The 27,407-nt window shown below is 49.3% G+C and overlaps 1 protein-coding gene across 1 annotated transcript in view; it reads left to right on the top strand.

Moving 5' to 3' along the window:
• The window catches only part of scgn (secretagogin, EF-hand calcium binding protein), a 95,764-nt gene that overhangs the window by 29,962 nt on the left and 38,395 nt on the right, over positions 1-27,407 (top strand). Inside the window, exon 4 of the mRNA XM_038797015.1 lies at positions 15,868-15,957. Within this exon, the coding sequence (XP_038652943.1) occupies positions 15,868-15,957 (90 nt within the window). The remainder of the gene's footprint in view (positions 1-15,867; positions 15,958-27,407) is intronic.

Genomic DNA, 27,407 nt, shown 5'->3' with positions numbered 1-27,407 from the left:
GGTGCCAGTGCAAGAGTGCCAGGGTGGCACTGCCAGGGGCCAGGGAGTGAGGTGCGACATGACCATGAAACGACGGTGGAGGGGGGTTCGAAGGGTGGGGGTGTGCAGGGCAGGTAAATAGGGGCCTCCGGGAGTTTGGAGGGTTGGGGATCCTGGAAGGGACAGAGTGCTGTAAGGGAGCTTGGGGGGCCTGAAAAGGGGGAGCTCCCAGGGACCCCATAACGGGGTGGCCTCAATTGGGGATGTGGAGTAGTGTCCATATGTATGTGGGGTGACATTGTCCAATGGGTGGGGGACCCACAAGCTCACTTCGCGTTCGGGGCACCCATTCAAAATGGCGACCCGATCTCCGAGTTCAGCTGCCCAGTGCGAACAAAAATTCTAAGTGTGGGCTAAACTGGTGAGAAATTCCCCAGGGTCCAAAACAGTGACTAGGTGTCATTGAATAGCGGTGGGGAACTCACCGGCAAAGCCGACGGGAAACTCCCTGAAAAACCCGCCAGAAGTGAATTTTTTGCGGAGGGGAGAATCGCGCTCTAGGTGTTGATGCCAGGACTGAATTGTATTTGATTTGCATTCCCGTTGAGGCCGCAATTCAGAAATCAGGTCAGTGATGCACGATCAATCACTACTGAAGAGCGATTGTAGTCCAATTGAAGGCTTTAATAAACAAGTAGTTACCCCAGCAGCTCTGCTACAGAATGACTGCTGTGGGTGAAACACAGACTCTTATGCTCCGCCTGCTGGGCGAAACCAGCAGGCAGGTTCGACCACTCATACTACACTATAAGGTACTTTCCACCTAGGTACCCCTAATATAGCCGACCACATTCACCCCCGGTTTAAAAAATAGTCCGGCGGGCGTGGTGACCTTGCTGTTACAGTGGTAGAGGTTATAGTGGTACCCTTTGGTGCCTTTACATGCAATACACAATACACAGATAATTATTCATTTTACAATGAAACTATCAGCTGGTCGGGGGCCCTGGTCGCCCTCTGCGATCGTCGCAGTCCCGGCGGTGATGCTGGTGTCGGCTCGGGCATTCGTGGCACTGGGAGTGTGTCATCTTCAGCTTCATCGCATCCGGATGGGGCCAGTGGGAGGACGGATCCTCCTGGGGAGGGGTGTGCACCGGTGAAAAAATGGTTGGGGTTGGTTGGGGGGGGGTGGGTGAGGGTGGGGGTCCAGCTGGGACCAGATCCCGGACGGAGACCGTGTCTTGTCGGCCGTCGGGGTGCGCCACATAGGCGTACTGGGGGTTAGCATGGAGGAGATGTACCCTCTCGATCAATGGGTCCGACTTGTGGGCCCGTACGTGTTTGTGGAGTAGGATGGGTCCGGGGGCTGTCAGCCATGTTGGGAGCCAGGTCCCCAAGGAGGACTTCCTAGGGAAGGCAAGGAGACGTTCATGAGGTGTTTCGTTGGTGCACAGTAGTGATCGGATGGAGTGAAGTGCATCGGGGAGCACCTCCTGCCATCGGGTCACTGGGAGATTCTTGGACCGTAGGGCCAGCTGGACGGCCTTCCAGACTGTCCCGTTCTCCCTCTCTACCTGCCCGTTTCCCTGGGGATTGTAATTGGTCATCCTGCTGGAGGCAATGCCCTTGCTGAGCAGGAATTGACACAGCTCGTCACTCATGAAGGAGGACTCCCTATCGCTATGGATGTAGGCGGGTAAACCGAACAGGGTAAAGATGCTGTGGAGGGCTTTAATGACGGTGGCAGCCATCATGTCAGGACAGGGGATGGCGAAAGGGAACCGGGAGTACTCATCAATCACATTTAAGAAATACGTGTTGCGGTTGGTGGAGGGAAGGGCCCTTTGAAATCCACACTGAGGCATTTAAAGGAGCGGGAAGCCTTCACCAGGTGCGCTTTCTCTGGCCGGTAGAAGTGCGGTTTGCACTCCGCGCAGATTTTGCAGTTTCTGGTTACGGCCCTGACCACCTCGATGGAGTAGGGCAGATTGCGGGTTTTAACAAAGTGGAAGAACCGGGTGACCCCCGGGTGGCAGAGGTTGTCGTGGAGGGTCCGGAGTCGGTCTACTTGTACACTGGCACAAGTGCCGCGGGACAGGGCATCAGGAGGCTCGTTGAACTTCCCGGGACGATACAAGATCTCGTAATTATAGGTGGCGAGCTCGATCCTCCACCGTAAGAGCTTATCATTCTTAATTTTTCCCCGCTGTGCATTGTCAAACTTGAAGGCTACCGACCGTTGGTCAGTGAGGAGAGTGAATCTGCTGCCGGCCAGGTAATGCCTCCAATGCCACACAGCTTCGACAATAGTGGATTTCTGAGGTGTGGAGGGTGCGTGAAAAGAAGGCCACGGGTCTGCCCGCCTGATTGAGGGTGGCAGCCAGAGCTACGTCTGATATGTCGCTCTCGACCTGGAAAGGGAGGGACACATCGATTGCGTGCATCGTCGCCCAGCGATGTCTGCTTTGATGCGACTGAAAGCCTGGCGGGCCTCTGCCGATAGGGGAAAAACCTTGTCCGCATAATTGGGGACCCACTGGGCGTAATAAGAAAAGAAGCCCAGGCAACGTTTCAGGGCCTTGGAGCAGTGTGGGAAGGGAAACTCCCATTAGGGGGCGCATGCGTTCGTGATCTGGGCCTATGACTCCATCATGCACTACGTAGCCGAGGATGGCTAGGCGATTGGTTCTAAACATGCATTTGTCCTTGTTATAGGTTAAGTTAAGGATTTTTGCGGTATGGAGGAATTTGCGGAGGTTGGTGTCATGGTCCTGCTGGTCGTGGCCGCAGATGGTGACATTGTTGAGGTACGGGAACGTGGCCCGCAGACTGTACCGATCAACCATTCGGTCCATCTCCCGTTAGAAGACCGAGACCCCATTTGTGACACAAAAGGGAACCTTTAGAAAGTGGTAGAGCCGCCCATCTGCGGTCGTCCAGGCGAATAGGGAGCTGGTGGTAGGCTGATTTAAGGTCCACTGTGGAGAAAACCTTGTATTGCGCTATCTGGTTGACCATTTCAGATATGCGGGGGAGAGGGTACGCATCGAGCTGCGTATACCTGTTGATGGTCTGACTGTAGTCTATGACCATCCTATGTTTGTCCCCGGTCCTTATAACCACCACTTGAGCTCTCCAGGGGCTGTTGCTAGCCTCGATAATGCCTTCCTTTAGTAACCGTTGGACCTCCGACCTAATGAAGGTCCGGTCCTGGGCACTGTACCGTCTGCTCCTAGTGGCGACGGGTTTGCAATCGGAGGTAAGGTTTGCAAACAGGGAAGGCGGGTCGACCTTGAGGGTTGCGAGGCCACAGACAGTGAGGGGGAGTATGGGACTGCCGAATTTGAACGTTAAACTTTGCAGGTTACACTGGAAGTCCAGTCCTAGGAGTGTAGCATCGCAGAGATGGGGGAGGACGTAGAGTCGGAAGTTATTGAGCTACAAGCCTGGACAGTGAGGTTGGCTATGCAGTACCCCCGGATCTCCACAGAGTGGGACCCAGAGGCCAGGGAGATCTTTTGTTTAAATTGGGTGTGCAGCGAGGGAGCAGTGTCTTACCGTGTTGGGTGGATGAAGCTCTCCGTGCTCCCAGAGTCGATCAAGCAGGATGACTTGTACCCGTTGATGAGTACCGACGTCGTAGAGGTTGAAAGCGTTTGGGGCCGAGACTGGTCCAGTGTCACTGAGGCAAGTTGTGGCAGAAGCTGGGAGATCTCATCAGGCGATACATGGCCAGCCGAGCCGGGGTCCTGAGATGTTATCCAAGATGGCTGCCCCCATGAATCGCACATGGCCTGTGAGGAGAGGAATGGCAGTGGGCCCAGTTTGCCTGTGGAGACAGCGATGGCAGATCGGGCCTGGCATACTGCCACGAGGTGCCCCTTCTTCCCGCAGCCCTTGCAGATTGCGGATCGGGCCGGGCAGCATTGCCGGGGGTGTTTGTTATGCCCGCAAAAATAGCATCTTTTTTTAGACTTGTGGACAGTTACAGTTTCTACCTAACACTAACAATGCGCGGTAAAAATTGTCCAGTGATTCCCCTGGGATCTGCTGTCTGGTAGCTAAAAGATGCCGAGCGTATACCTGATTCACTGTGCGGACGTAGTGCTCTTTAAACAAAGTCATTGCGTCCTCAAAACCGTCCACTTCTTCGATAAGCGTGTAGATTTCTGGGCTCACCTTGGGAGTGCAAGGTGGACCCACAGCTCCTTGCCAGTGAGGGGAGGAGGGACACCTTCTTCCCCAGGGTGGGCCACAGACTCAAGCCCTCGTGATCACTGCCTCGGAGGTAGTAGCAGAGGCAGGCAGCAATGCCAGCCTCACCAGGAGGAGACAGCTGGTGATCTGGATTGGTGGGAGTCACTGGTGAGGCCTTTGCCCTGAGAGGGGCAGCTAACTTGGGAGGGCTCCAAAGGCCACAGTGTTGGTCCTCTGGTTGGGGTGAGCTCTGCTGACCCCTGCTCCCTCTGCAGTAAGGCAGCGCTTCTGAGGAGTGCCAACATGCCAGAATCTAGTGAGTCCCTGATTGAGCTTGGCTACGCCCTTCCCCTTGATGAAGCAGCTGGGGTATGAGGGTGTCCAGAGAGGCAGCCTGGGTGGGCTCCCAGAACATCCAAAGGACACAGGCAACACTCAGCAGAGTGAAAATCCAGGGGCCGGTGAGGAGCACCAAAAGGGTGTGTTTAAGACGCAGGCTGCAGCATTGGCGGTCTGAGCCAGGGTCTGATCACCCTATTTTTCATTCAACTGTGTAATATCTCACACTTATCTTTCTTGAAATTAATTTGCCAATTATGTGCCCATTCTGAAACGTTTTAATATCTTCTTGCATTTTGTGCTGCTCTATTCAGGACTGTAAGAAGTCTTACAACACCAGGTTAAAGTCCAACAGGTTTGTTTCAAACACGAGCTTTCGGAGCACGGCTCCTTCTTCAGGTGAAGAAGGAGCCGTGCTCCGAAAGCTCGTGTTTGAAACAAACCTGTTGGACTTTAACCTGGTGTTGTAAGACTTCTTACTGTGCTCACCCCAGTCCAACGCCGGCATCTCCACATCATGGCTATTCAGGACTGACATTGCCCCCAATTTGACATTGTCCATAAGTTTCGAAATTGTGTTTTTGATTCCAAAGTCTCAACTTCCAAAACAAATTATGAACAGCAATGATCACAGCACTGATCCTTGTAGGGTCCCATTTTTCCACCTTCTGTTATTCTAAATAACTACCTTTACCTATACTCTTATCTTTCTGTCTTACAGCCCGATATCCTTTCTGCTACTTGGAAGTGGCTCCACATTCCTTTTGACTGATTCATTAGTCTGTTCCTTGACAACTTTTCAAAGGCCTTTTGCAAATCTCTAGATATCATGGGTGGTATCCCCCCAAAAGCCGGGTGGGAGAATCGCCCCCCCCCGAAACCAGCGACACGGGCCGGGCCGCTTGGAGAATCACCGCAAACGGCGGGCGGTGATTCTCCGGCCCGAATGCCGAGCGACCGCTCCGACACGACAGGTTCCCACCGCCGCCGCCCACCCCTGATCGCTGCCGGCAGGAACTGTGCAGGAACGCTGGGGGGGGGGGGGGGGGGGGGGTCTCCTTCACCCGGGGGGGGGGGGGGGGGGGGGGGGGGTCTCCTTCACCCGGGGGGGGGGGCCTGCGATGGGGCCCGTCCCACGATAGAGGCCCAGCGGCCGGTCTCTTCCTCCACATGAAATCCATGCTAACTGTTCATTATTATATTTTTTGGTTTCTGAATGCCTTCCTGTTTTCTCAGTAGAGATTCCATTATTTCTCCGAATGCCAATGTTAAGCTGATTAGTCTGTAGTTCCCTGGGTGTGTTCTTTCTCCCTTTAGATATAATGTTAGCAATTTGCTGTTCCTCTGGTGCTATACCATTTTCTCACAAATTATTAAGTATGTGTAATAGCGCTTCTGCTTTCGTATCTTTAGCTTCTTTCAAAATGGGTCACGAATGGGATTTGCACAGTGCAGTGGGGTGACACCCAGTATCATTCCACTGTCACTGTATGTAGCCAAAACAGATAGCAGATGTTTCATTCTTCACATCATAAAGGGTGACATTACATTAAAATGCCCTTAATTCTCATTGAATATAAACGGAAGTTGGCCATAACTAGCTTACTTGTTTTCAGATTTTCTGGTGCATTGTGATCGTCTTATATGCTTAGAAAATTCTGAGTGGAAAGCTGGGAATAGGCACGATGGGCAGAATCATGCTATCCTCACAGAGATGGACTTGCAGGTGGGGAAGGCATGGAAATTTGCAATGCCGCACGTCAGTTTGGCACCCCAATGTGTTTGTGCTTCCAGGAGATCTTGCCAGAGGTAGGTCTGCTGCAGCAGCAGCTAGGATAACAGCAGGTTTCCACTTAAATTGACAATTAACCCAGAGTAGAGCTGGAATCTTGCTAGCAGCACACCAGTCTCACACTGTGTCAAACTCCCCTGGCACCTGAGAAGAGGCTCACAGCAAAAGGCCGGAACATTTTTATCCTTCAGGCTGTAGAGGAGTTCAGCAGCAGCAAATAACAAGGCTGCTTTCTACTTATATTGCAGCCTTGCCCCGAAACAGTGGAGATGGATATCTCCACTGGCCATATTCACCTTTCAAACATTCCTCAGATGCTAATGGTGGCTTCGGTACCATTCTGCCACAGTGGTTAGCACTCTTGCTTCACAGCGCCAGGGTCCCAGGTTCGATTCCCGGCTTGGGTCACTGGCTGTGCAGATCTGGACGTTGCCCCCGTGTCTGCGTGGGTTTCTTCCGGGTGCTCCAGTTTCCTCCCACAAGTCCCGAAAGACGTACTGTTAGGTAATTTGGACATTCTGCCTCCGTGTACCTGAACAGGCACCGGAATGTGGCTCCAATGGAGTGGGCCGCAATGTTCTGCACTTCTGCCTCAGGAACCCGCCCGCTATCCTTTATTAAATAATTTTTATTGAATTTTTCAAAATACAAACATTTTAACCCCCCCTACATTTACATTTAAATTATAACAAAACAAAGTCAAACCCCCCTACTTAACAAGGAAAAGAAAAAGAATCCCCCCCTCCCCCCTACCCGCGCATCCCCCCCCCCCCCCCCCCGCCGGCGAACCGACAGTCAGACCAACTTATCATTTCTAGCAGCGTCCTCGGGCAGGCCTTGCCCGTGCCACCGCCGCTACCGTACTTCCTTCGTCGTTTTCCCCCCTCCCCCCCCCCCCCCCCCCCTCCCCCCCTCCCGCCCTCCCCTCCCCTCCCGGGTTGCTGCTGTCATGGCCTCAGTTTCTATCTCTGATCCAAGAGGTCTAGGAAGGGTTGCCATCGCCTGGAAAACCCCTGCACCGACCCTCTCAGGGCGAATTTGATCCTTTCCAATTGGATAAAGTTTGCCATGTCGTTTAACCAGGTGTTAACACTCGGAGGCCTTTCGTCCCTCCACTGAATCAGGATCCTCCTCCGAGCCACCAAGGACGCAAAGGCTAATATTCCAGCCTCCCTCGCCTCCTGTACCCCCGGTTCCACCCCAACCCCGAAGATCGCAAGTCCCCATCCTGGCTTGACCCTGGACCCCACCACTCTCGACACCGTCCCTGCCACCCCCTTCCAGAACTCCTCCAGTGCCGGACATGCCCAAAACATATGTGCATGATTCGCAGGGCTTCCCGAACATCTAATACACCTGTCTTCACCCCCGAAAAACCGACTCATCCTTGTCCCCGTCATGTGGGCTCTATGCAGTACCTTAAATTGAATGAGACTTAGTCGCGCACATGACGACGACGAGTTAACCCTCTCCAGGGCGTCTGCCCATGTCCCGTCCTCTATCTGTTCCCCCAGCTCTAACTCCCACTTATCTTTCAGCTCCTCTACTGGTACCTCCTCCACCTCCTGCATAATCTTATAGATGTCCGAGATCTTCCCCTCCCCGACCCAGACCCCTGATAGCACCCTATCACTCACCCCCCTGTCGGGGAGCGCGGGGAACCCCGCTACCTGTCGTCTGGCAAATGCCTTCACTTGGAGGTACCTGAACGTGTTCCCCGGGGGGAGCCCAAATTTCTCCTCCAGCTCTCCCAGGCTCGCAAACCTCCCCTCTATAAACAAGTCCCTCAGTTGTCTAATACCCGCCCTCTGCCAGCTCTGGAATCCCCCTCCTGTGTTTCCCGGCGCAAATCTGTGGTTCCCTCTTAGTGGTGCCCCTATCAGACCTCCCACTTCCCCCCTGTGTCGCCTCCACTGCCCCCAGATCTTGAGGGTGGCCGCCACCACCGGGCTCGTGGTATACCTCGTGGGAGGGAGCGGCCATGGTGCCGTTACCAGTGCCCCTAAGCTTATGTTGCCGCAGGACGCCCTCTCCATGCGCTTCCAGGCTGCCCCCTCCCCTTCCATCATCCACTTTCGTACCATCGATGTATTTGCCGCCCAGTAATATCCGGAAAGGTTGGGTAACGCCAGCCCTCCACTATCCCTACTCCGCTCCAAAAAGACCCTTCTAACTCTCGGGGTGCCATGTGCCCACACATACCCCATGATACTACTCGTTACCTTCTTGAAAAAGGCCCTGGGGAGGAAGATGGGCAGACACTGGAACAAAAACAAGAACCTCGGGAGGACCGTCATTTTAACTGACTGCACCCTCCCTGCTAGCGACAGCGGCACCATGTCCCACCTCTTAAACTCCTCCTCCATCTGCTCCACCAGTCTGGAAAAGTTCAACTTGTGTAGGGTCCCCCAGTTCTTTGCCACCTGCACCCCCAAATACCTAAAACTTTTAACTGCTCTTTTGAAGGGGAGCCTCCCAATTCCCTCCCCTTGGTCTCCCGGGTGTATTACAAAGACCTCACTTTTCCCCAGATTTAATTTATATCCCGAAAAGTCCCCGAACTCCGCTAGTATCCCCATTACCTCCGGCATTCCCCCCTCCGGGTCTGCCACATACAACAACAAATCATCCGCATAGAGCGAGACCCGATGTTCCTCCCCTCCCCTTGTCAGTCCTCTCCACCCCCCTGAACCCCTCAGTGCCATCGCCAACGGCTCAATCGCTAATGCAAAGAGTAAGGGAGATAGGGGACATCCCTGCCTAGTACCTCGATGGAGCCCAAAATATTCTGACCTCCTCCCGTTTGTTACCACACTTGCCATCGGAGCTGAATAGAGCAGTTTTACCCACTTGATAAATCCCTCCCCAAACCCAAACCTTTCCAACGTCTCCCACAAGTATTCCCACTCCACCCTGTCAAATGCCTTCTCCGCGTCCAGCGCTACCACTATCTCCGCCTCCCCTTCCACTGCTGGCATCATAATCACATTTAACAATCTCCGAACATTTGTGTTAAGTTGGCGTCCCTTCACGAACCCCGTCTGGTCTTCATGGACTACCCCTGGCACACAGTCCTCTATCCTGGTTGCCAGGACCTTTGCTAACAGCTTGGCATCTACATTTAAGAGGGAGATAGGCCTGTAGGACCCGCACTGGACCGGGTCCTTGTCCCGCTTCAAAATCAAGGAGATCAGGGCCTGCGACATTGTTGGAGGCAGAACCCCCCCCCTCGCGCGCCTCATTGAAGGCTCGCACCAGCACTGGACCCACCAAGTCCACAAATTTCCTGTAAAACTCCACCGGGAACCCATCCGGCCCCGGCGCCTTCCCCGCCTGCATCTGGCCTATCCCTTTAATTAGCTCCTGCAGCTCTATCGGCGCCCCCAACCCTTCCACCAGCTCCTCCTGTACCTTTGGGAACCCCAATTTGTCGAGAAAGTTCTTCATTCCCCCTCTCCTCTTCGGCGGTTCAGACCTATACAATTCCCTATAGAAGTCCCTAAAGACCCTATTCACCTCTTGCCCCTTCTGCACTACATCCCCACCCCTCTCTCTCACTCCCCCAATCTCTCTGGCTGCATCTCGCTTACGCAGCTGGTGTGCCAGCATCCTGCTCGCCTTTTCCCCGTACTCATACGCCGCACCCTGCGCCCTTCTCCACTGCATTTCCGCCTTCCTAGTGGTCAGTAGGTCGAACCTGGCCTGCAAGCTACGCCGCTCCCTTAATAGCCCCTCCTCTGGCGCCGCCGCATATTTCCTATCTACTTCTAGGAGCTCCCCCACCAGCCTCTCCCTTTCCTGCCTCTCCTTCCTCTCTCTGTGTGCCCTTATGGAGATCAGCTCTCCTCTAATCACTGCTTTCAAGGCCTCCCAGACCGTCCCCACCTGCACCTCACCTGTGTCATTCGTACCCAGATAGTTCTCAATGCCCGTTCTCACCCTTCTGCACACCTCTTCGTCCGCCAACAGCCCTACATCCAGGCGCCACAACGGGCGTTGGTCCCGCGCCTCCCCCATGTCCACGTCCACCCAATGTGGTGCATGGTCCGATATCGCAATGGCTGAGTACTCCGTGTCCTGCACTCTCGGTATCAGCCCCCTGTTCAATACGAAAAAATCGATCCTAGAGTACACTCTGTGGACGTGGGAGAAAAAAGAATACTCCCTCGCCCTAGGCCTACCAAATCTCCATGGGTCTACCCCTCCCATCTGCTCCATGAACCCCCTTAACACCTCTGCCGCTGCCGGCCTCCTATTCGTCCTGGAACTCGATCTATCCAGCCCAGGGTCTAACACCGTATTAAAGTCCCCTCCCATGATCAGGCCCCCTGCCTCCAGTCCCGGGATGAGGCCCAGCAGGCGCCTCATAAAACCCGCGTCGTCCCAGTTCGGGGCATACACATTTACCAGTACCACACTCTCTCCCTGCAGCCTACCCCTCACCATCACGTACCTGCCCTCCTTGTCTGCCACCACCTCTGCCGCCACAAACGACACTCTCTTTCCCACCAAAATCGCCACCCCCCGGTTCTTGATATCCAAGCCTGAGTGGAACACCTGTCCCACCCACCCCCTTCTCAGGCGGACCTGATCTGCTACCCTCAAATGAGTCTCCTGCAGCATTGCTACATCAGCCTTCAGTCCCTTCAGGTGTGAGAAGACCCTTGATCTTTTGACCGGCCCATTCAGCCCCCTTACGTTCCACGTGATCAATCGGGTCGCAGAGCGACCCGTCCCTACTCCCTGTCGATTAGCCATGTCTTGTCCCTTGCTCGCCCCGGGTCATCCCTTCTTTTCTGACCCGCTTCCCATAGCGATGCCCCCCCCCCCCCCACCCCCCCCCCCGGCTCTCCCCTTCTCGTCCCTGGTCTTTCTAGCAGCAACCCGTGTCCCCCCCCAGTCCCCCCCCCTTCCCCCCCCCCCCCCCCCCCCCCCTGGCTAGGACCCCTCCTAGCCGCGATGTACCCCACATCGTACTCCCGAGAGTCAGCTGGTCTCCGCTGACCCGGCTGCTCCTGCCACATTCCGACTCCTCCCGGTTCACCCCATCTGCGCCCGTGAAAGATCCCCTTAAAACCCCCGAGAAAGACCCGCATAATCAACCCGCTCCCCCCCGTCCCGTCTCCCCAACTTAACGATATAAATACAAATACCCAATGGCAACTAAATACATAAATACTTAACTACATACTTAAATAACAAAATAATTAACTGACTATCAACTAACCGCGTGCCCAACCATCACCCTCCATCAAACAGTATAAATAACCGCAGATAACCATAACCCGAAAAGAAAAAAAAAGAACCAAAAAACCCCCCCAAGCACCCAAAGAAAAAGGGTAAGAGGGGTAAATAACTAAGGGAAATTGGAAACGGGAAAAAACACCCCATAAGAAGCCAACGACCCACAATAGAGATTTCAACAGTACAAATATACAGAAACACCCAACAACTCGAAACCTTCAAAATATTCAGAAAAGTCAACCGTTCGAGAAAAAACACCCCAAACACTCCACGAAACTGTTACCCAGCTCCGACCTGGCCTGAAAAAGAAAAGGGCCACTTGCACAATCAAGAGTCCCCCGGCGGCTACGACCGCCGGTGCTCCCAGGTTTTAGTTCGTGTCCAACTTTTCCTCTTGTACAAAGGTCCAGGCCTCCTCTGGGGACTCGAAATAATGATGTTGGTCCTTGTAGGTGACCCACAAGCGCGCCGGTTGCAACATTCCAAATTTGATCTTTTTCGCGTGTAGCACCGCCTTTGTCCGGTTGTACCGGGCCCGCCGCTTTGCCACCTCCGCACTCCAGTCCTGGTACACCCTTACCGTCGAGTTCTGCCACTTGCTGCTTTTCTCCCTTTTAGCCCACCTCAGGACTTTCTCTCGATCACTTAGCCGCTGGAACCGCACCAGCACCGCCCTCGGGGGCTCGTTTGCCCTAGGCCTCCTGGCCATGACCCGGTATGCCTCTTCCAATTCCAGGGGCGCCGGACCGGCCCCTTCCCCCATCAGGGAGCTCAACATCTCCGCCACATATCCCGGGAGATCCGACCCCTCCAGGCCTTCTTCCAGGCCCAGGATCCTCAAATTTTTCCTCCTCATCCGAGTGTCCAGCTCCTCGAAGCGGCTCTGCCACTTCGTGTGGAGTGCCTCGTGCACCTCCACCTTTGCCCCGATGACTGTGGCCTCCTCCTCCCTCGCGGCCATCTCCTGCTGCAGATCTTTAATCGACGCCTCTTGGATCGCCTGGGCTCCCACCAACCTGGTGGCCGTCGCGTTCATGGACTCTAAGAGTTCCACTTTCATCTCCGTGAAAAAACGGAGGAGAGCGGCCTGCTGCTCCTCCGCCCATTTCTTCCACTCCTCCGGTGCACCGCCGGCCGCCATTTTGATTTTCTTCCCCCGCTTTTTTTGGGGAGCTGCTGCCGTTTTTCTTGCCGCTCCACTCCGGGTACCGACCATAAAATCGGTCTAGTTCTCCTCAGGGGACCTTCCCCCACCGGGATTCGTTTTTTCAGCGCCGTTGGGGCCCTCCAATTGGCCCAAAAACACCTTTGTTGCAGGAGCTTCCAAATGTGCGGCTTAGCTGGTCATAGCCGCACCCGGAAGTCCCGCCCGCTATCCTTAATTGGAAGGTGAATGCAGAGGCGGCTCCTTAAATGACTGCTTCTCAATAGAATTCTCCCCGTTGGCATACCCCAGACCCACTTGGGCTGAGAACCAGAAAATGGTGCCACGATCGGAAATTTTTGGAGGCGAAAATGTTGCCGGCGTATGAGGCTTTACACCACTAATTGACCACTCCATGTCACAATGCTGGGAGCTCAACAATAAACTCTTCTCCTTGATTGTCTCGAAGTATAAAACATGACCCAGGGCATCTGGAAAAAATATGCACAAGATATTTTCATTATGGTTTTAGATGGTGTTACAAGTTGGCAAAGTAACTGTTTGAATTCTCCACTCCAAAGTAAACAGCCTCTCTATTAGGATAGTGCTTATCTCCAAACACTTGCCAACTCTGTGATCAGCGGCAGTCAGGAACCAGGAGACTAAACATGTTCAAACAATGACAAGAAGTGGAAAAGGAAGAGGTTGTTGAGCTACACTTCGATTGAATTTGGCCTTGGTTTGTTTTTGGACACACTCAGGAAAACAAGGGACAGTGATAATTATTAGAATTTACCAGTATCAAGAATGTTAAACTGCAGGGAGCACTGATTACTTTAAATTCATTGATACCCTGCTCCCATTGAGAAGTAAAACTCAAAAGGCAGCATGACTGAGAATTAAACACTAAATTCCCCGGCCTACGACAGCTGTAATTCCCTGCTGGCAAGGCAAAACTTCCACCCTTTTCAGCTGTCTTCGGATAGATTAGAATTAAAGGGACAACCCATTGTGAATGCACTTCCTTCTTAAGTTCCACTTTTCCACTGATTATGTTCATATAGGTCAAGTACCGGTTAAATTAAATTTTAAAGGGAGTTCGGTGCCCCCCCATCCCTAGTGTGTATAACCATTGACCCCATCAGTACATTTTATATTATCAACTTGTGGGATTTTGTATTTGACATTAATTCAAGGAAGGTTGTTATTATGGATTTTTTTTTAAGGTGGGAAGACCATTGGCTGAAATTCACTGGGATTTTTGTCAAAGGCAAAGGCGGAACTTGAGTATGTTTTCTTACACCGACAAAACAGGAACTAAAATGTTCATGGGGAGCATTGTGATTAGAGGCAGACTGCAATTTACTCAGCTATAGAAGACTCGATCATAGAGCCTTAATCCGTATGCAAAGCAAAATTTCCAACCAACTCAGGTCAGGCTCTTCTCTTTTTACTATAGGCAAATGACTAGGTTGTCGCTCACTTTAAACAGTTTAAACGCAGCACGTCCCACTGCTCCATCGTGGCGTCATGGCAGGAGCTGACTTTGGAGTCAGGCTGCATTTAAAGATCTAAACTAAATGTTGAGCATCCTTATCCGAAATTCCAAAACCGCACTTTTTTTCGAGCACCAACGTGACGTCACGAGTGGGAAATCCCACAAGGCTGCTGGGTGATGTGCAGTTCCCAATGTGTGCCACACATGCGCAGTTCCCAATGCGCAACGCACGTGTGCAATATATTCTAGTATCTGAAAATTTTCAAAATCCAATACACACGTGGCCCCAAGCATTTCAGATAAAGGATTTTCAACCTGTACTTCCCATCAATGCTACAGACGTGTGTAAAATGTACCTAAGAGAGAAGATTAATTTGGGAATTCCAGCACTATCCCAGCTATCAGCTTTATCATTGTAAAATTGTATCACAAATGCAGAGCTCCGGGATACCAAGTGCACCACTCTCCTCAGTAGACAACATTTTTAAGTGATGGAGATATTGGATCAGGGCCAGCTGAATAATCAAAAGCTGTACTATAGACTACCTGAATATCGAAACATTGGAAAAGCATTTCAAATGATTCTGGTCCACATTAAGCTTGGAGTTCACATATATATTATGGGCCAGGATTTAGAGCACCCCAAAGTATGGTGTTCACCTGACCCACAACTTTAAATAGATTTTGGTTATGGGGAGCACAAGAGCCCACTTTACAGGTGTGATGCAACAGAGAACTAAAAGTATTTTTAAACAAAAGCAATTTTTATTCTATGAATTCAGTTAACATTTTGTAAACACACAGTAAACAGTTTATCAAATACCAACCCCCCCCAAAAGATACAGTACTCTATAGATAACCCTTAATAACTTCCCAAACAACATCCATAAGTTGAACCCTTTTAAAATAAAGACAGCAGGTTTAAATTCTCTACAGAAACAGGTATTGCTTTGAAATCATCAATGAGCTGAAGACATTCTTTAGCTTGCAGAGAGAAAGATCATTACACAGCTGCTTGCTTTGAATGCAGCTCCCCAACTCTGAAAACGAAACCAAAAACACACTGCAGTTCCCATCTCAAAATGAAAGTGAAAACAGACAACCCAGCTCCACCCACACACTGACATCACTGCAGCTATTTGCTTAACACCTATTTCTTAAAGGTACATCCACCTGACATATGTGGCTGATCAACATCTTGCAGCCAGGAAAAGGCAGCTTGGACCATCTTGTGGGCGGAACGGTAGCACAGTGGTTAACACTGTTGCTTCACAGTGCTTGGGTCACTATGTGCAGAGTATGCATGTTCTCCCCGTGTCTGCATGGGTTTCCTCCGGCTTCCTCCCTCAAGTCCCGAAAGGTGTGCTGATAGGTGAATTGGACATTCTGAATTCTCCTCAGTGTACCCAAACAGGTGCCTTAATGTGGCGACTAGGGGTTTTCACAGTAACTTTATTGCAATGTTAATGTAAGCCTACTTGTGACACTAATAAAGATTACAAGCCTGTTCTGAGTACAAAGAAAAATTGTCGGGCGCTAGTTTCCCGAGGTCAATCTCTATGTTTACCAGTGGCTCCAGTGTGAAGCCCCACCACAGAATCAAATTCCTAGATTGCTGTGTGTAAAAATATCTAAAGTGGTTGTGGTCTGACATTGTATCTTTCAATTATCCAGTTGGCAAACATGATCCTCCCTGAAGATGAGAACTTCCTCCTGCTATTCCGACGTGAGACTCCATTGGACAATAGTGTGGATTTCATGCGGGTAGGTAACCAGCCTCTGGGTCTAGACATGGTGGCTAGTTTATACATATTTCATATTAAACCATGGGACTGAACTCCAATGCATAATTTATTCAGGTTTTAAGTTGGCAATTACTGCAAGGCTCTTCACTAATTTATTACATTGGAGTAGAGACTAATTTTCTTTTCAACGGGCTTGGGACCATGGTTAATATAAGATTTGTTTTTTATGGTATGAAGCACTCTTATAGCTCCTCTCTGGACCTTTGGCAAGGTCACCATATCACTGTCAAAGCTTGACACAGTACGTAGCTGTGGTATGATCAATGTCAAAATCATGTCCTTTATATTCTATGGTTCTATTTGTATATCCAACACCTTGTTAGGTTTAGCTACAGCTTCTCTACATTGATCCTGAACCTTCATTGATCTGTGCACAATAACACCAAGATGTTACAATACTCTTTCGGTAATGTACCCTCCAAATTATACATATATTCTGTGTTGGTCCAACCAACGTGCCTGATGCTACATTTATCTTAATTAAATGTCTTTGCCAAAGTGTGGCCAATAAAAAGCAAAATATTTTTGAATTTGATTGCAGTCCTCTCCCACTTAAAATCTTGGACAGATTTTGGTGTCACCTGCAAATTAAGCACACCTGCAACAACCCTATTCACCTCTTTATTCATGACAGTGGAGAGGAGAGATTCGAAGATCGATACCTGGCAACACCAGCAGTAACATGTCTCCAAGCTGTTACCTACAGCTTTTTGTTTGCAGGATTGGATTGGAGTTAATTCTGAACAAAATGTTTCAAATTTGTATTGATGTTACTTGGCTTGGAATGAGTTTAGTCCAATCTTGGATGACTTGTCAAATCAGGCACTAAAATAATTTCCAATTGGTGATGCTCATGTCCAGACAACTGATGAACTTTGTATAATTAATTTGTCTGTGGCACTGTGACACTGACATTAACTAATAACATGAGCATTGCCAATCGGGGAGAATAAATAAGCCAAAGTATCCTGCATGATCCAATTGATGAAATTGAATTGCCATTGTAGTCTTTTAATCTACAGGCTCCTGGAAGTATCTCAGATGTTTGCTTAAGCTTGTTGACATCCAGCTTTGAGAGCAAGTTAGCTGAAGCGCTTGTATCCAACTTGAATTTAATTGGACAGTTGTTTACTTTTTAAACAGCATTCCATTCAGTGTCCGAATTTATGGAGTTAATTAATTTAGGAGGTGTTGTTACTTCAGTGGAGTCTTCAAATTTCTCTATTATTCCTGCAAAGAATGTGTTTTCCAGAAAGTAACTATCTGTGTCTGTTGAAAAATTCTCTTCTAAATCTTCTTCCTTGGATTCGATACTATGTACATTAATCTGTCTTGAAGACTGTTAGCAGATTTAACTGCGAGTGAGGACCTGTACTGTGCAGCAAAATGGTTTAATTTGCCACATTGTGAGCATTTTTTTCCTCTGGCAGGGCATTTAGTTTTTGAAAGTGGGAGTTTCTGCACCTTGAACGTTGATGTCATTACGCACAACACTTCTTTGCGCATGCTCAGATCGGCTTACGTCCGTCTTGCATTTTGTCACGAAGTGCGCATGTGCAGGGTTAGAGTGCGTGCACTCAGCGAACATTTATGTGAGCTCCTGAGGAATGCTCCTGCTGCTCCCCATGACAATCAGATAAGTCTGGGGGTGGCACAGTGGTTGGCACTGCTGCCTCACAGCTCCAGGGACCCGGGTTCAATTCCGGCCTCGGGTGACTGTGTGGAGTTTGTACGTTCTCCCCGTGTGTGCATGGGTTTCCTCCGGATGCTCCGGTTTCCTCCCACAGTCCAAAGATGTGCAGGTTAGGTGGGTTGGCCATGCTAAATTGCCCCTTCATGTCCAAAAGATTAGGTGGGGTTGCTGGGTTACAGGGGTAGGTTAGAGGCGTGTGTTTAATTTGGGTGCTCTTTCCAAGGGTCGGTGCAGACCCGATAGGCCGGATAGCCTCCTTCTGCGCTGTAAATGTTATGAATCTATGATTCCTTCCTAAGGTTTCCAAATGAGGCAGGATGTTAATTTCTGAGTGCATAGTAGCAGTTGGGAGGTTTGTCCATTGGCCCCAATTTAATCAACTGTACAAAGTTTGGACGAGGCTCCTGACTGGCAATATATCAGCATTAAATCAGTCACTTAATTTTATATACCTACAAGTATTGACAGGAAGATTGATGACATTTCAAATGGGAACATTACTTCGCTACCATGGAGTGACGATAACGGGGGAGGCAATTTGGATAAGTGGCTAAGGATCGATAGAAGAAAAAAAGCATGAACATGCAGGAAGAAAATTATTTTAATTTACTTAGGTCGTCTGCTAAGAAAGGACAAAAGAAGTCTTCAGAAGTTTCGAATTCACCTCGAGATATTTTGGTAGTTAGAAGTAATAGATGACAGTAGACACGATTATAGGATATGTCCCCACCATCAACAGCCTGTGAGCAGGCCAGAGGCTTGGCATTCTTTCATTTGTGACCCACCTCCTGCTTCCACAGTGCCCTCCCACCATCTATAAGGCACAAGTCAGGAGTGAGATAGAATGACTTCCATTTGCCAGGATGAGTGTAGTTCTAACAACACTCAAGAAGCTCAATGCCATCTAGGACAAAGCAGCCCACTTTCATAGCACCCCAGTTACCACCGAGAATATTCGTTCACAAAGATGCAGTGCAGCAACTTGCCGAAGGTTCTTTGACAACACCTTCCAAAGTTGCAAACTCAACGACCAAGAAGAACAAGGGCAGCAGGCCAATTGGAACACCACCACTCTTAAGTTCCCTTCCAAGTCACGCGTCATCCTAACTTAGAAATTGAGATACCCTCAATTACAACTCGCGAGAGATGATTGGTAATACAAAGGCTTTAATTAGCAGAGAACCAGACAGCTACTGAGAAGTGTGCTCACTGCACACGGCCCACTGAACATTACCTTGTATATGGCTCCCTGGGGGGTGGAGCCGGAGGCGGATTCCCCCAGGGTTCCAAACCCGGTCTGAAAGGGATCATTACATTAAAGGTGCAGTAATCATTCATCACAGAAATATATCTTAATTCCTTTATCATTGTTGGTCAAGATCCTGGAACTGTCTACCAGATAACACCGTGGGAGAACCCTCACCACCATGGGCTGAATAGGTTGCTCTGTGATCAGGAGCATTTCGTATTGTGTAGTCTGATGACGCTGGGCGACGTTCCCAACCTCCTCTTGCCAGTTTTAGATCATACCATAAGTGGGTGGGTAACAAAATTCAGGCACCTGCCATATTATGCACACCTCAATTAAAATGCCAACTGAGGCAATTGACAAACAATCTGACTGAGCTAATGTGGTCAGAATGCAATCATACAACTTCAAGGTGCAATTCATGTCAGGTGGGTAACCCATTTTTTAAGAGTGAGTTTGTTTTGGGTGGGTTTTTAAACTGCAGCTGAGGAACAGAGTCTCCGCTTTGCAGTTCCAAACTGTTTGACTGCAGGAACCATTCATTTCACTGCTGGGCAGAGGTGATTTCGGATATTTTCTCTTCAGAAGGATTCCCCCCTCGTGAGAGGGGTCTCTGGAAACATTATTTGGTGCTGTACTGTCCGTAACCCAGGGCTGAGGGGTGTCCAGTAGGAGACACAACCTCCAGTGTGGAGAAGAGGAGCATTGGGGGAGGAGAGGGGGGTGTTGTGGGCGAGAGGACGAAGAGATCAGAGGTAGGCCCAGGATGCTGTGGGTCCTTGGGTTGGGGACAGAGCAGCACCACACCCTGATGGTCGGGAGAAACCTCAAGACCTTCATAGAAGTTGCAGAAGACATTTTTTGAGACAGGTTGTTTTCAGGCAGCCTGCAGTGACCTGACCAGTTGACTGCACATCATTACCTCAAGGTGTTCACGGATGTAATGCTCCGGAGGACTGGTAACCACATAGCTTTTTTTTTCTAAATTTAGATTACCCAATTATTTTTTCCAATTAAGGGGCAATTTAGCGTGGCCAATCCACCTACTCTGTACATTTTTGGGTTGTGGGGGCAAAACCCACGCAGACACGGGGAGAATGTGCAAACTCCACACAGACAGTGACCCAGAGCCGGGATCGAACCTGGGACCTCAGCGCCGTGAGGCGGTTGTGCTAACCACTAGGCCACCGTGCTGCCCAACCACATAGCTTTTGCCCATAATGTCCAAAGCCAGCTGAGAGAGCTGGAGGATTTTCTGCCATTACTGGTTTCCCAGGGTGCAGGGGAGCCAATGATTGCAGATATGTAGCCAACAAGGCACTAGGCGACAGTCCTGCACATTCATTAACTCAAAAGGATTCCACTCAATCAGTGTGCAGCTGGTCTGCGACCACAAACAGCGGCAGGTCATGCAGGTGTGCGTCAGAAATCTGGGCAGCAACCACATTGCCCATATTCTCAGGAATTCTCAAATTCCAGATCCTTTCACTGGTCCAGATGCAATTGTGGGATGGTTTCTAGGCGATAAGGGCTATCCCCTCAAGAGTTCACTCCCGGTGCATGCGAGAGTCTCGGGATTTATGGGAGAGAGGGAATACAATGAGAGCCAAGCCAGCACCCGGCCCAAAGTGGAACAAACCATTGGACTCCTAAAAATGTGCTTCTGATGCGTGGACAGATTTGGAGGCATATTGCAGTGCTGCCCATTACATAGCCCTCATGGACATGGTTTGCTGTGCACTCCATTCAAAGTGATTATGCCCTGAGGAATGAAGACAGAGCAAATCGTGGGATATCTTCTGAGGTCAATGGCGATGATGGTTTGAGGGACCATAGCGATGTTCCTGTAGATGACCCTGGCCGTGATTGAGTGGATGACCGTGACACCAGGGGTGCCTCAATATGGTAAAGGTTTCAATGGAACTTCTTGCTGCAGCTACAGAAGAGGTTTCGTAAAATCTCATCCTTGTTTTCCCAGGTGACAAAGATTAGCTCGACTAAAAAATTCCCAAATCTTCACAATGTACAGTTTCTGCTTTGGAGTGCTCATCTGATAGGTCATCTGACATGGTTCGATGCCCGGGAGCCCTTTAAAATGCTGGACGTGACCTTGTTCCGGCATCCCAGCCTGCAGCACTCAATAGTCACTAATTGGTGACAATTAATGTATTATCAGTCGCACAACAATGGTAGGCCCAGAAGTCAGACTTCCCGTTGCGGAACCCACAATTGGCATGCAAGTGCATTATGTCATGGATCTGTTGAATAACACTGGTAAAACAAATTTAACAAGGCATGATAGGATGTGATCTGTCCAGCAGCAGGTAGAAACCTGCACAGTGACAGCGATTGGCAGGGATCTAGACAGAATCAGGTATAAGGCACCCTATTACTAGAAACAGCTTAACTAGTGGGCAGCACGGTAGCATGGTGGTTAGCATAAATGCTTCACAGCTCCAGGGTCCCAGGTTCAATTCCCGGCTGGGTCACTGTCTGTGCGGAGTCTGCACGTCCTCCCCGTGAGTGCGTGGGTTTCCTCCGGGTGCTCCGGTTTCCTCCCACAGTCCAAAGATGTGCGGGTTAGGTGGATTGGCCATGCTAAATTGCCCGTAGTGTCCTAAAAAGTAAGGTTAAGAGGGGGGTGGGGTTGTTGGGTTACGGGTGTAGGGTGGATACATGGGTTTGAGTAGGGTGATCATTGCTCAGCACAACATTGAGGGCCGAAGGGCCTGTTCTGTGCTGTACTGTTTTTTATATAGACAACTCACTGGAGGTATTCACATGCTAATTTCCTGAATCAAGAAATTTGAGCAAGGCAGACAGCCAAATACACAGAATTAAGAATTAAATGGGTGGAAATGGTATAATTGTCAGCACCCTCAGAAGCAGGGAGGCCAGTCTGCAACTCAAAGCCAGGACGCTAGGCCCGCATCTAAGCCTCAGAGGCAAGGTCGTGCAGAAAACGCACTTTAAATATCTTTGCTGGACCACAAAAAGACATCTCCCAGACTTGATTATCAGCCCTTTTTAGTCTGGTAACTATAATCTGGATTTGAGTTACAGATTTATTTAATTTGGGAGTTTGGGGAGAGGGGGAAGTCTTGAGGGATTCTGGGCTTGTAGGTATATTTTGGAACAAGGCGTACATTCTACACAAACTGTATGTGTTTAGTGGTTCATATACTTAATTGTCTTAGAGTATTGCAGTCCCGTTCATGGGTATTTGTCTTTTTAGTTTAATAAATAGTCTTTAATAATTGTTACACAATGACTGGGCTGGTTATTCTCACCTGGGGTTTCATGTGACTCCTCACACCATTCCAAAAACAAAACTATACACCCCCACAAACTGGTGTTTCACGTTAGGTTACCCTCGCAGATAACATCAGCAGTTTGTGACGGAAAGTTAGGGGCTTGAGTCCATGATGTTAAAAAGCTCCATTCCTGGGTGTAGAGGATTTTTGACTTTTTAAACGTAATAAGAGTGAGGACCAAGTGAGAATGCTATTTAAAGTAAGAAGGCTGCAAAAATGAATCTTGATCCAGCTCGATCTTACCTGCAAGTAGACAATATAACCTTAGCAAGTGTGCCTCAAACCAAATTGATGGAACTGGCAGGTCAATTGGAAATAGTCTTATCCACAGAGACTGAGAAGGCTTTGATAATTGAAAGCATAGCAACGCATTTAAAAATACATGGGGGGTTAGCCAAACCCGATATTTCGAGAAGTGAGGAAATTGAATTAGCTAGGCTTCAATTACAAATAGACATGGAAATCAAGAAGTTAGAGATGCAGGAAAGGGAGCACAAGAGAAATTTCTAATTGGAATGAGAGGAAAGAGGGAGGGAGTTTAAAAGATAAATGGAGCAATCTACAAGGTAAGAAAGGGACAAAAAGAGAGAGACTTCCAACTGCGTACACAGGCAGCAGAAACCGAAAGGTTAGATCAGATGGCAGAGGAAGGTGTTTCTAGACGGGAAACCAGTGGGGATGTTCAGATACGTACAAGCTCTCCCAAAATCCAATGAAATGGATGGCAAGATTTTTTGTGCTTTTGGGGAAAAAGCTGAATAGATGAAATGGCCACAAGACATTTAGACCCTACCCTTTCTTACAGACTAAACTTGTCGGCAGGGCTAGTGAAGTCTATGCAACTTTGTCAGAGGAAAGACCTGGGGACTATGAAACAGTAATGCAAGCTATATTGGGTGCATATGAGCTGGTATTGGGGGCTTATAGACAAAAGTTTCAAGCTGAAAGAAAACAGTCTGGACAGACTCGCATTGAATTTGAAAGGATTAAATAAAGTAATTTTAATAGGTGGGTACGAGCATTAAAAATAGAAAAAAATCTATGCCCCCTTAGAGAGATAATTCTATTGGAGGAATTTAAAGATTTGTTGCCCACAATGATTAGAACTCAAGTTGTGGAACAAAAGGTTAAAACTGCCAGACAATTGGCGGAGCTGGCGGACGACTAGGAGCTGATTCATAGGCCAAAGCCTTTCTTGAGAAACACTTGTAAATCAGAGAAATACAGAAACTGGGAAAGTGTGAGAGGACAGACCAGCAAGAGAGGGAGTGATTGGGAATTCCAAGGAGGCTTTGCCTCAAAATAAACAGAACCTGGTGGAAGGGTGAGAGATATGAAAATTTTAAATGTGTTCACTGCAATAAACTGGACCACACAAAATCACTCTGCTGGAGATTAAACGGTTGGCTGGTTGCGGTTATCAATCTTAAACAGGGAAAAATGAATTTAAGACAGTGGAGAACAAGAGAAGGCAATTGGATTGGTCCACCAAGAGAAAGGGTAGACACCAGGGATGAAAATGTGTGCGCAGCTTGTACAGGGCAGAGTGATCCGCAGGTGGCAGGTGTGTTTAAAGACGTGCAATGGTGAAGTATTTCCATGTGGGCAGGATAGAATGAGATAAAATATTAACATGTTATGAGCTACAAGTGTGAGTCAATTTCTACTGTTGTGGGTTAAGGATATTTGTTGTCCAGACGGAATATTGAAAGAAAAGGTTCTAGTCAACAGCATTCACGGTGAAATGGAATCTTTTTCTTTAGTAAAAACAAGCTAACAGAGTAGCTTGAAGAGAGGTCAAGTAGTGGTAGGCATGGTAGAAACCATGCCCATTGCAGGCATTCAATTTATTCCAGGGAATGATATAGCAAGATCCCAAATAGTAGTGATGCCTTCTGTAGTCGAACAGCCAATAGAGAATCACGGCTCAGAGAAATTACAAACCGACAACCCTAGAGTATTTCCGGATTGCGCGGTGATGCAATCACAGGCTCATAAGCTAAGGCAAAAGAGGGAGGAGTTGTGGGCCCAGGGTGAGGCCGGTAAGATCAGGTTATCTGATGCCATTTTTTAATAATAATAATAATAATCACTTATTGTCACAAGTAGGCTTCAATGAAGTTACTGTGAAAAGCCCCAAGCCCCTAGTCGCCACATTCCGGTGCCTTTGTGGAGGCCGGTACGGGAATTGAACCCACGCTGCTGGCCGCCTTCTGTGTCACAAGCCAGATGTTTAGCCCACTGTGCTAAACCAGCCCCTGAGCAAGTTGTATGAGAGATAATGAAACACCCAATGGGCTGGATTCTCCCCAAAATGGGACTTATGTCCCCACGCTGGCATAAAAACGCTGGTGTTTTACTCTGGAGATTCCTGGGAAAAATTGGAGCTGATTCAATGCCCTGCAGGGGGCTAGCAGGGACCCAGAGTAATTAACACAGCTTTAGCTGCGGATACGGGCCCCCGCACTTCCAGTTTTGAATCCGCGCATGCTCGCGGCGGCGCACCCCCCCCCCCCGGTGTCTGATTCCCCCCGCCCCCCACGGATTGAGTCCGTAGCTGCCACGCGAGCATCCCGACCGGCAGTAGCAGGTTAGTTCCACGCCGTCTGGAACTCGGCCGGTCGGGAGCGGAGAATCGCTGGGCTGACCTCTGGCAATGGGCCCCCAGCCACGCGGCGTACTCCATGATCACGCCGATTCCTGGGTCCAGGAGAATTGCTGGGCCCAATTTCGGCATGAGATTGGATTCTCCGTGGAAAATCCAGCCCGCTGTGTTCACTTCCAAGAGGTTGATTGAATTGGAGGAGTGACTCAAAGTTAAAACAACCTCCACCAGACAGCTTATTCAGCATTGGAAGCTTAATGCATTCCCGAGTGTTGGTATATGCAGGAGAACTTTTTTAAAAATATATAATTTTATTCAGATTTTCAACATTTAAAATTTTTACAACAAACCACAACGTCCCCCCCCCCCCCCCCCCCCCCCCCAACCACCACTTAACGGCAATTAGATCCAATGTAAGACAAACAAGCCCCTATCTCTGGTGGAACCCCTCCTCTGCCCCTCTCCTAGCTACACTGAGGCCCAGGGGAGAGAGCTGACCTCCACCCCAACAGGACCCGCCTGTGAGTAATCAACGAGGTAAACGTTAAAGGGTTTGTCCCGGCTCCCGTCTGCAGCTCCGGCAGATCTGACACCCCGAATATGGCCTCCTGGGACCCAGCTTCAAATCCACATGCAAAACCTCGTATATGGTGCTGAGAAACGACCCCCAATATTTCTCCGACTTCGCGCAGGATCCGAACATATGGGAATGGTTTTGTGGGCCACTCCCACACCACTCACAACTATCTTCCACCCCCTCAACCAGCCGGCTCATCCTTTCCTTCATTAACTGGCCCCTATAGACCACTTTTAACTGAATCAACGAGTAGCTTGAAGAGAGGTGAAGTAGTGGTAGGCATGGTAGAAACGAGGTCGAGGTATTGACACTTCCCACTATAATCCTTTTTCCAACCCAATCCCCAACTCTTCCTTTATCTTGGCCATAATCCCTTCCATGGACTCCTTGTCCTCCCCCGTAATCCTGCAATAGATTGCTAAAATTACCCCGCTCCCCCCCACCGATCCCCAGCACCCCCCCACCGATCCCCAGCACCCCCCCCCCCCCCCCCCCCCCCCCCCCCCCCCCCCCCCCACCGACAGCACCACCTCCAACAGCGAGGAAGACAGTGCCACTGGAAAGCTCAGGAAGACCTACCTCCATCCACACCCACAAAGCCTCTATCTCCCTACCCCAGCCCCGCACCTTCTCCATATTCACCACCCAGTAATAGTGCAACAAGTTCAGAAGGGCCAACTCCCAGACTGCCGCTCCCTTTGGAGCACCACCTTCCTTATCCTAGCTACCTAGAGGATAACATATTAATGAGAAAGTGGCGGCCACCACATGTGAGTGCAGAGGATAAATGGGCAGAAGTGCACCAACCCTTTTGAGTATAGGAAAGAGAGCTTGAGGGTAACTCACGAGATTCCATTAGGGGGACATCTCAGAATAAAGAAACACTAAGCCAAAATACAAAGACAGTTTTATTAGTCCAGATTACACAAGGGCGTAGTCACCTTTTGTCGAACCTGTTGCCTCTATCAGGTAATAGGGAAACTGCAATCAGGCCAGCAACTTTGATTCCTATCCCAGCGTTTGAAAAACTTTTTTACCAGGGTCCCAATTGACAGCAAAATCGACTGGTGGTCAATTTAGCTTAATTGGCTAGACAGCTGATTTGTGATGCAGAGCAATGCCAATGCCAACAGCGTGGGTTCAATTCCCATACCAGCAGAGGTTATCCATGCTAACCTTCTCAACTTTGCCGCTTGTCTGAGGTGTAGTGATCCACAGGTTAAATCACCACCAGTCAGCTCTTCCCCTCAAGGGGAAAGCAGCCTCTTATCATCTGGGACTATGGTGACTTTACTTTAATCGACTACGTAGGGCAGTTCCCGAGAACACAAAGTGGAAACCAATATGTGCTACCTATCGTGGATATATCCAGCTGATTCTCTGAACCCATAAGAACGATTACTGTGGGAGAGTAGTAGAGGAGTTAACCAAATTCTTTGCTAGATGTGGCTTACCAAACGCGATGCAGTCAGACCAAGAGTCAAATTTCATGTCAGGACTATTCAAAGAGGTATTGAATAGCCTGGAGATCAAACAGTTCAGATCATCAGCCTATCGCCCAGAATCCCAGGGAGCACTAGAGCGGTGGCTCCAAACTCTGAAAAATCTAATGAGAGCTTACAGCTAAGACTACCCTCATGATTGGGACAAAGGGATTCCATTTTATTATTTTCAATTAGGGATTCACCAAATGAGTATTAGATTTAGTCCTTTTGAACTGGTCTACAGGCATGAGATCAGAGGACCATTGAAATTAATTAATGAAAAGTTACCAAATACAAAGTCGGAGATTACTGTTTTAGACTATATCTCAAATTTCAGGAAACGACTGAATCGGCCTGTGAGGTGGCGAGAAAACATTTAAAGGCAACTCAGCAGGGAATAAAAACAAAGGCTGATAGGAAGGCTCAGACTTGTAGTTTTACAGCAGAAGAGAGAGTGCTCGTATTATTGCCTGTGTCAGGCGATCCC

The sequence above is a fragment of the Scyliorhinus canicula genome, chromosome 5 (assembly GCF_902713615.1).
Source record: "Scyliorhinus canicula chromosome 5, sScyCan1.1, whole genome shotgun sequence".
Taxonomy (NCBI): Eukaryota; Metazoa; Chordata; class Chondrichthyes; order Carcharhiniformes; family Scyliorhinidae; genus Scyliorhinus; species Scyliorhinus canicula.
Note: the sequence above shows the minus strand (reverse complement) of the source record. Positions and strands in the feature narration are given on the sequence as shown.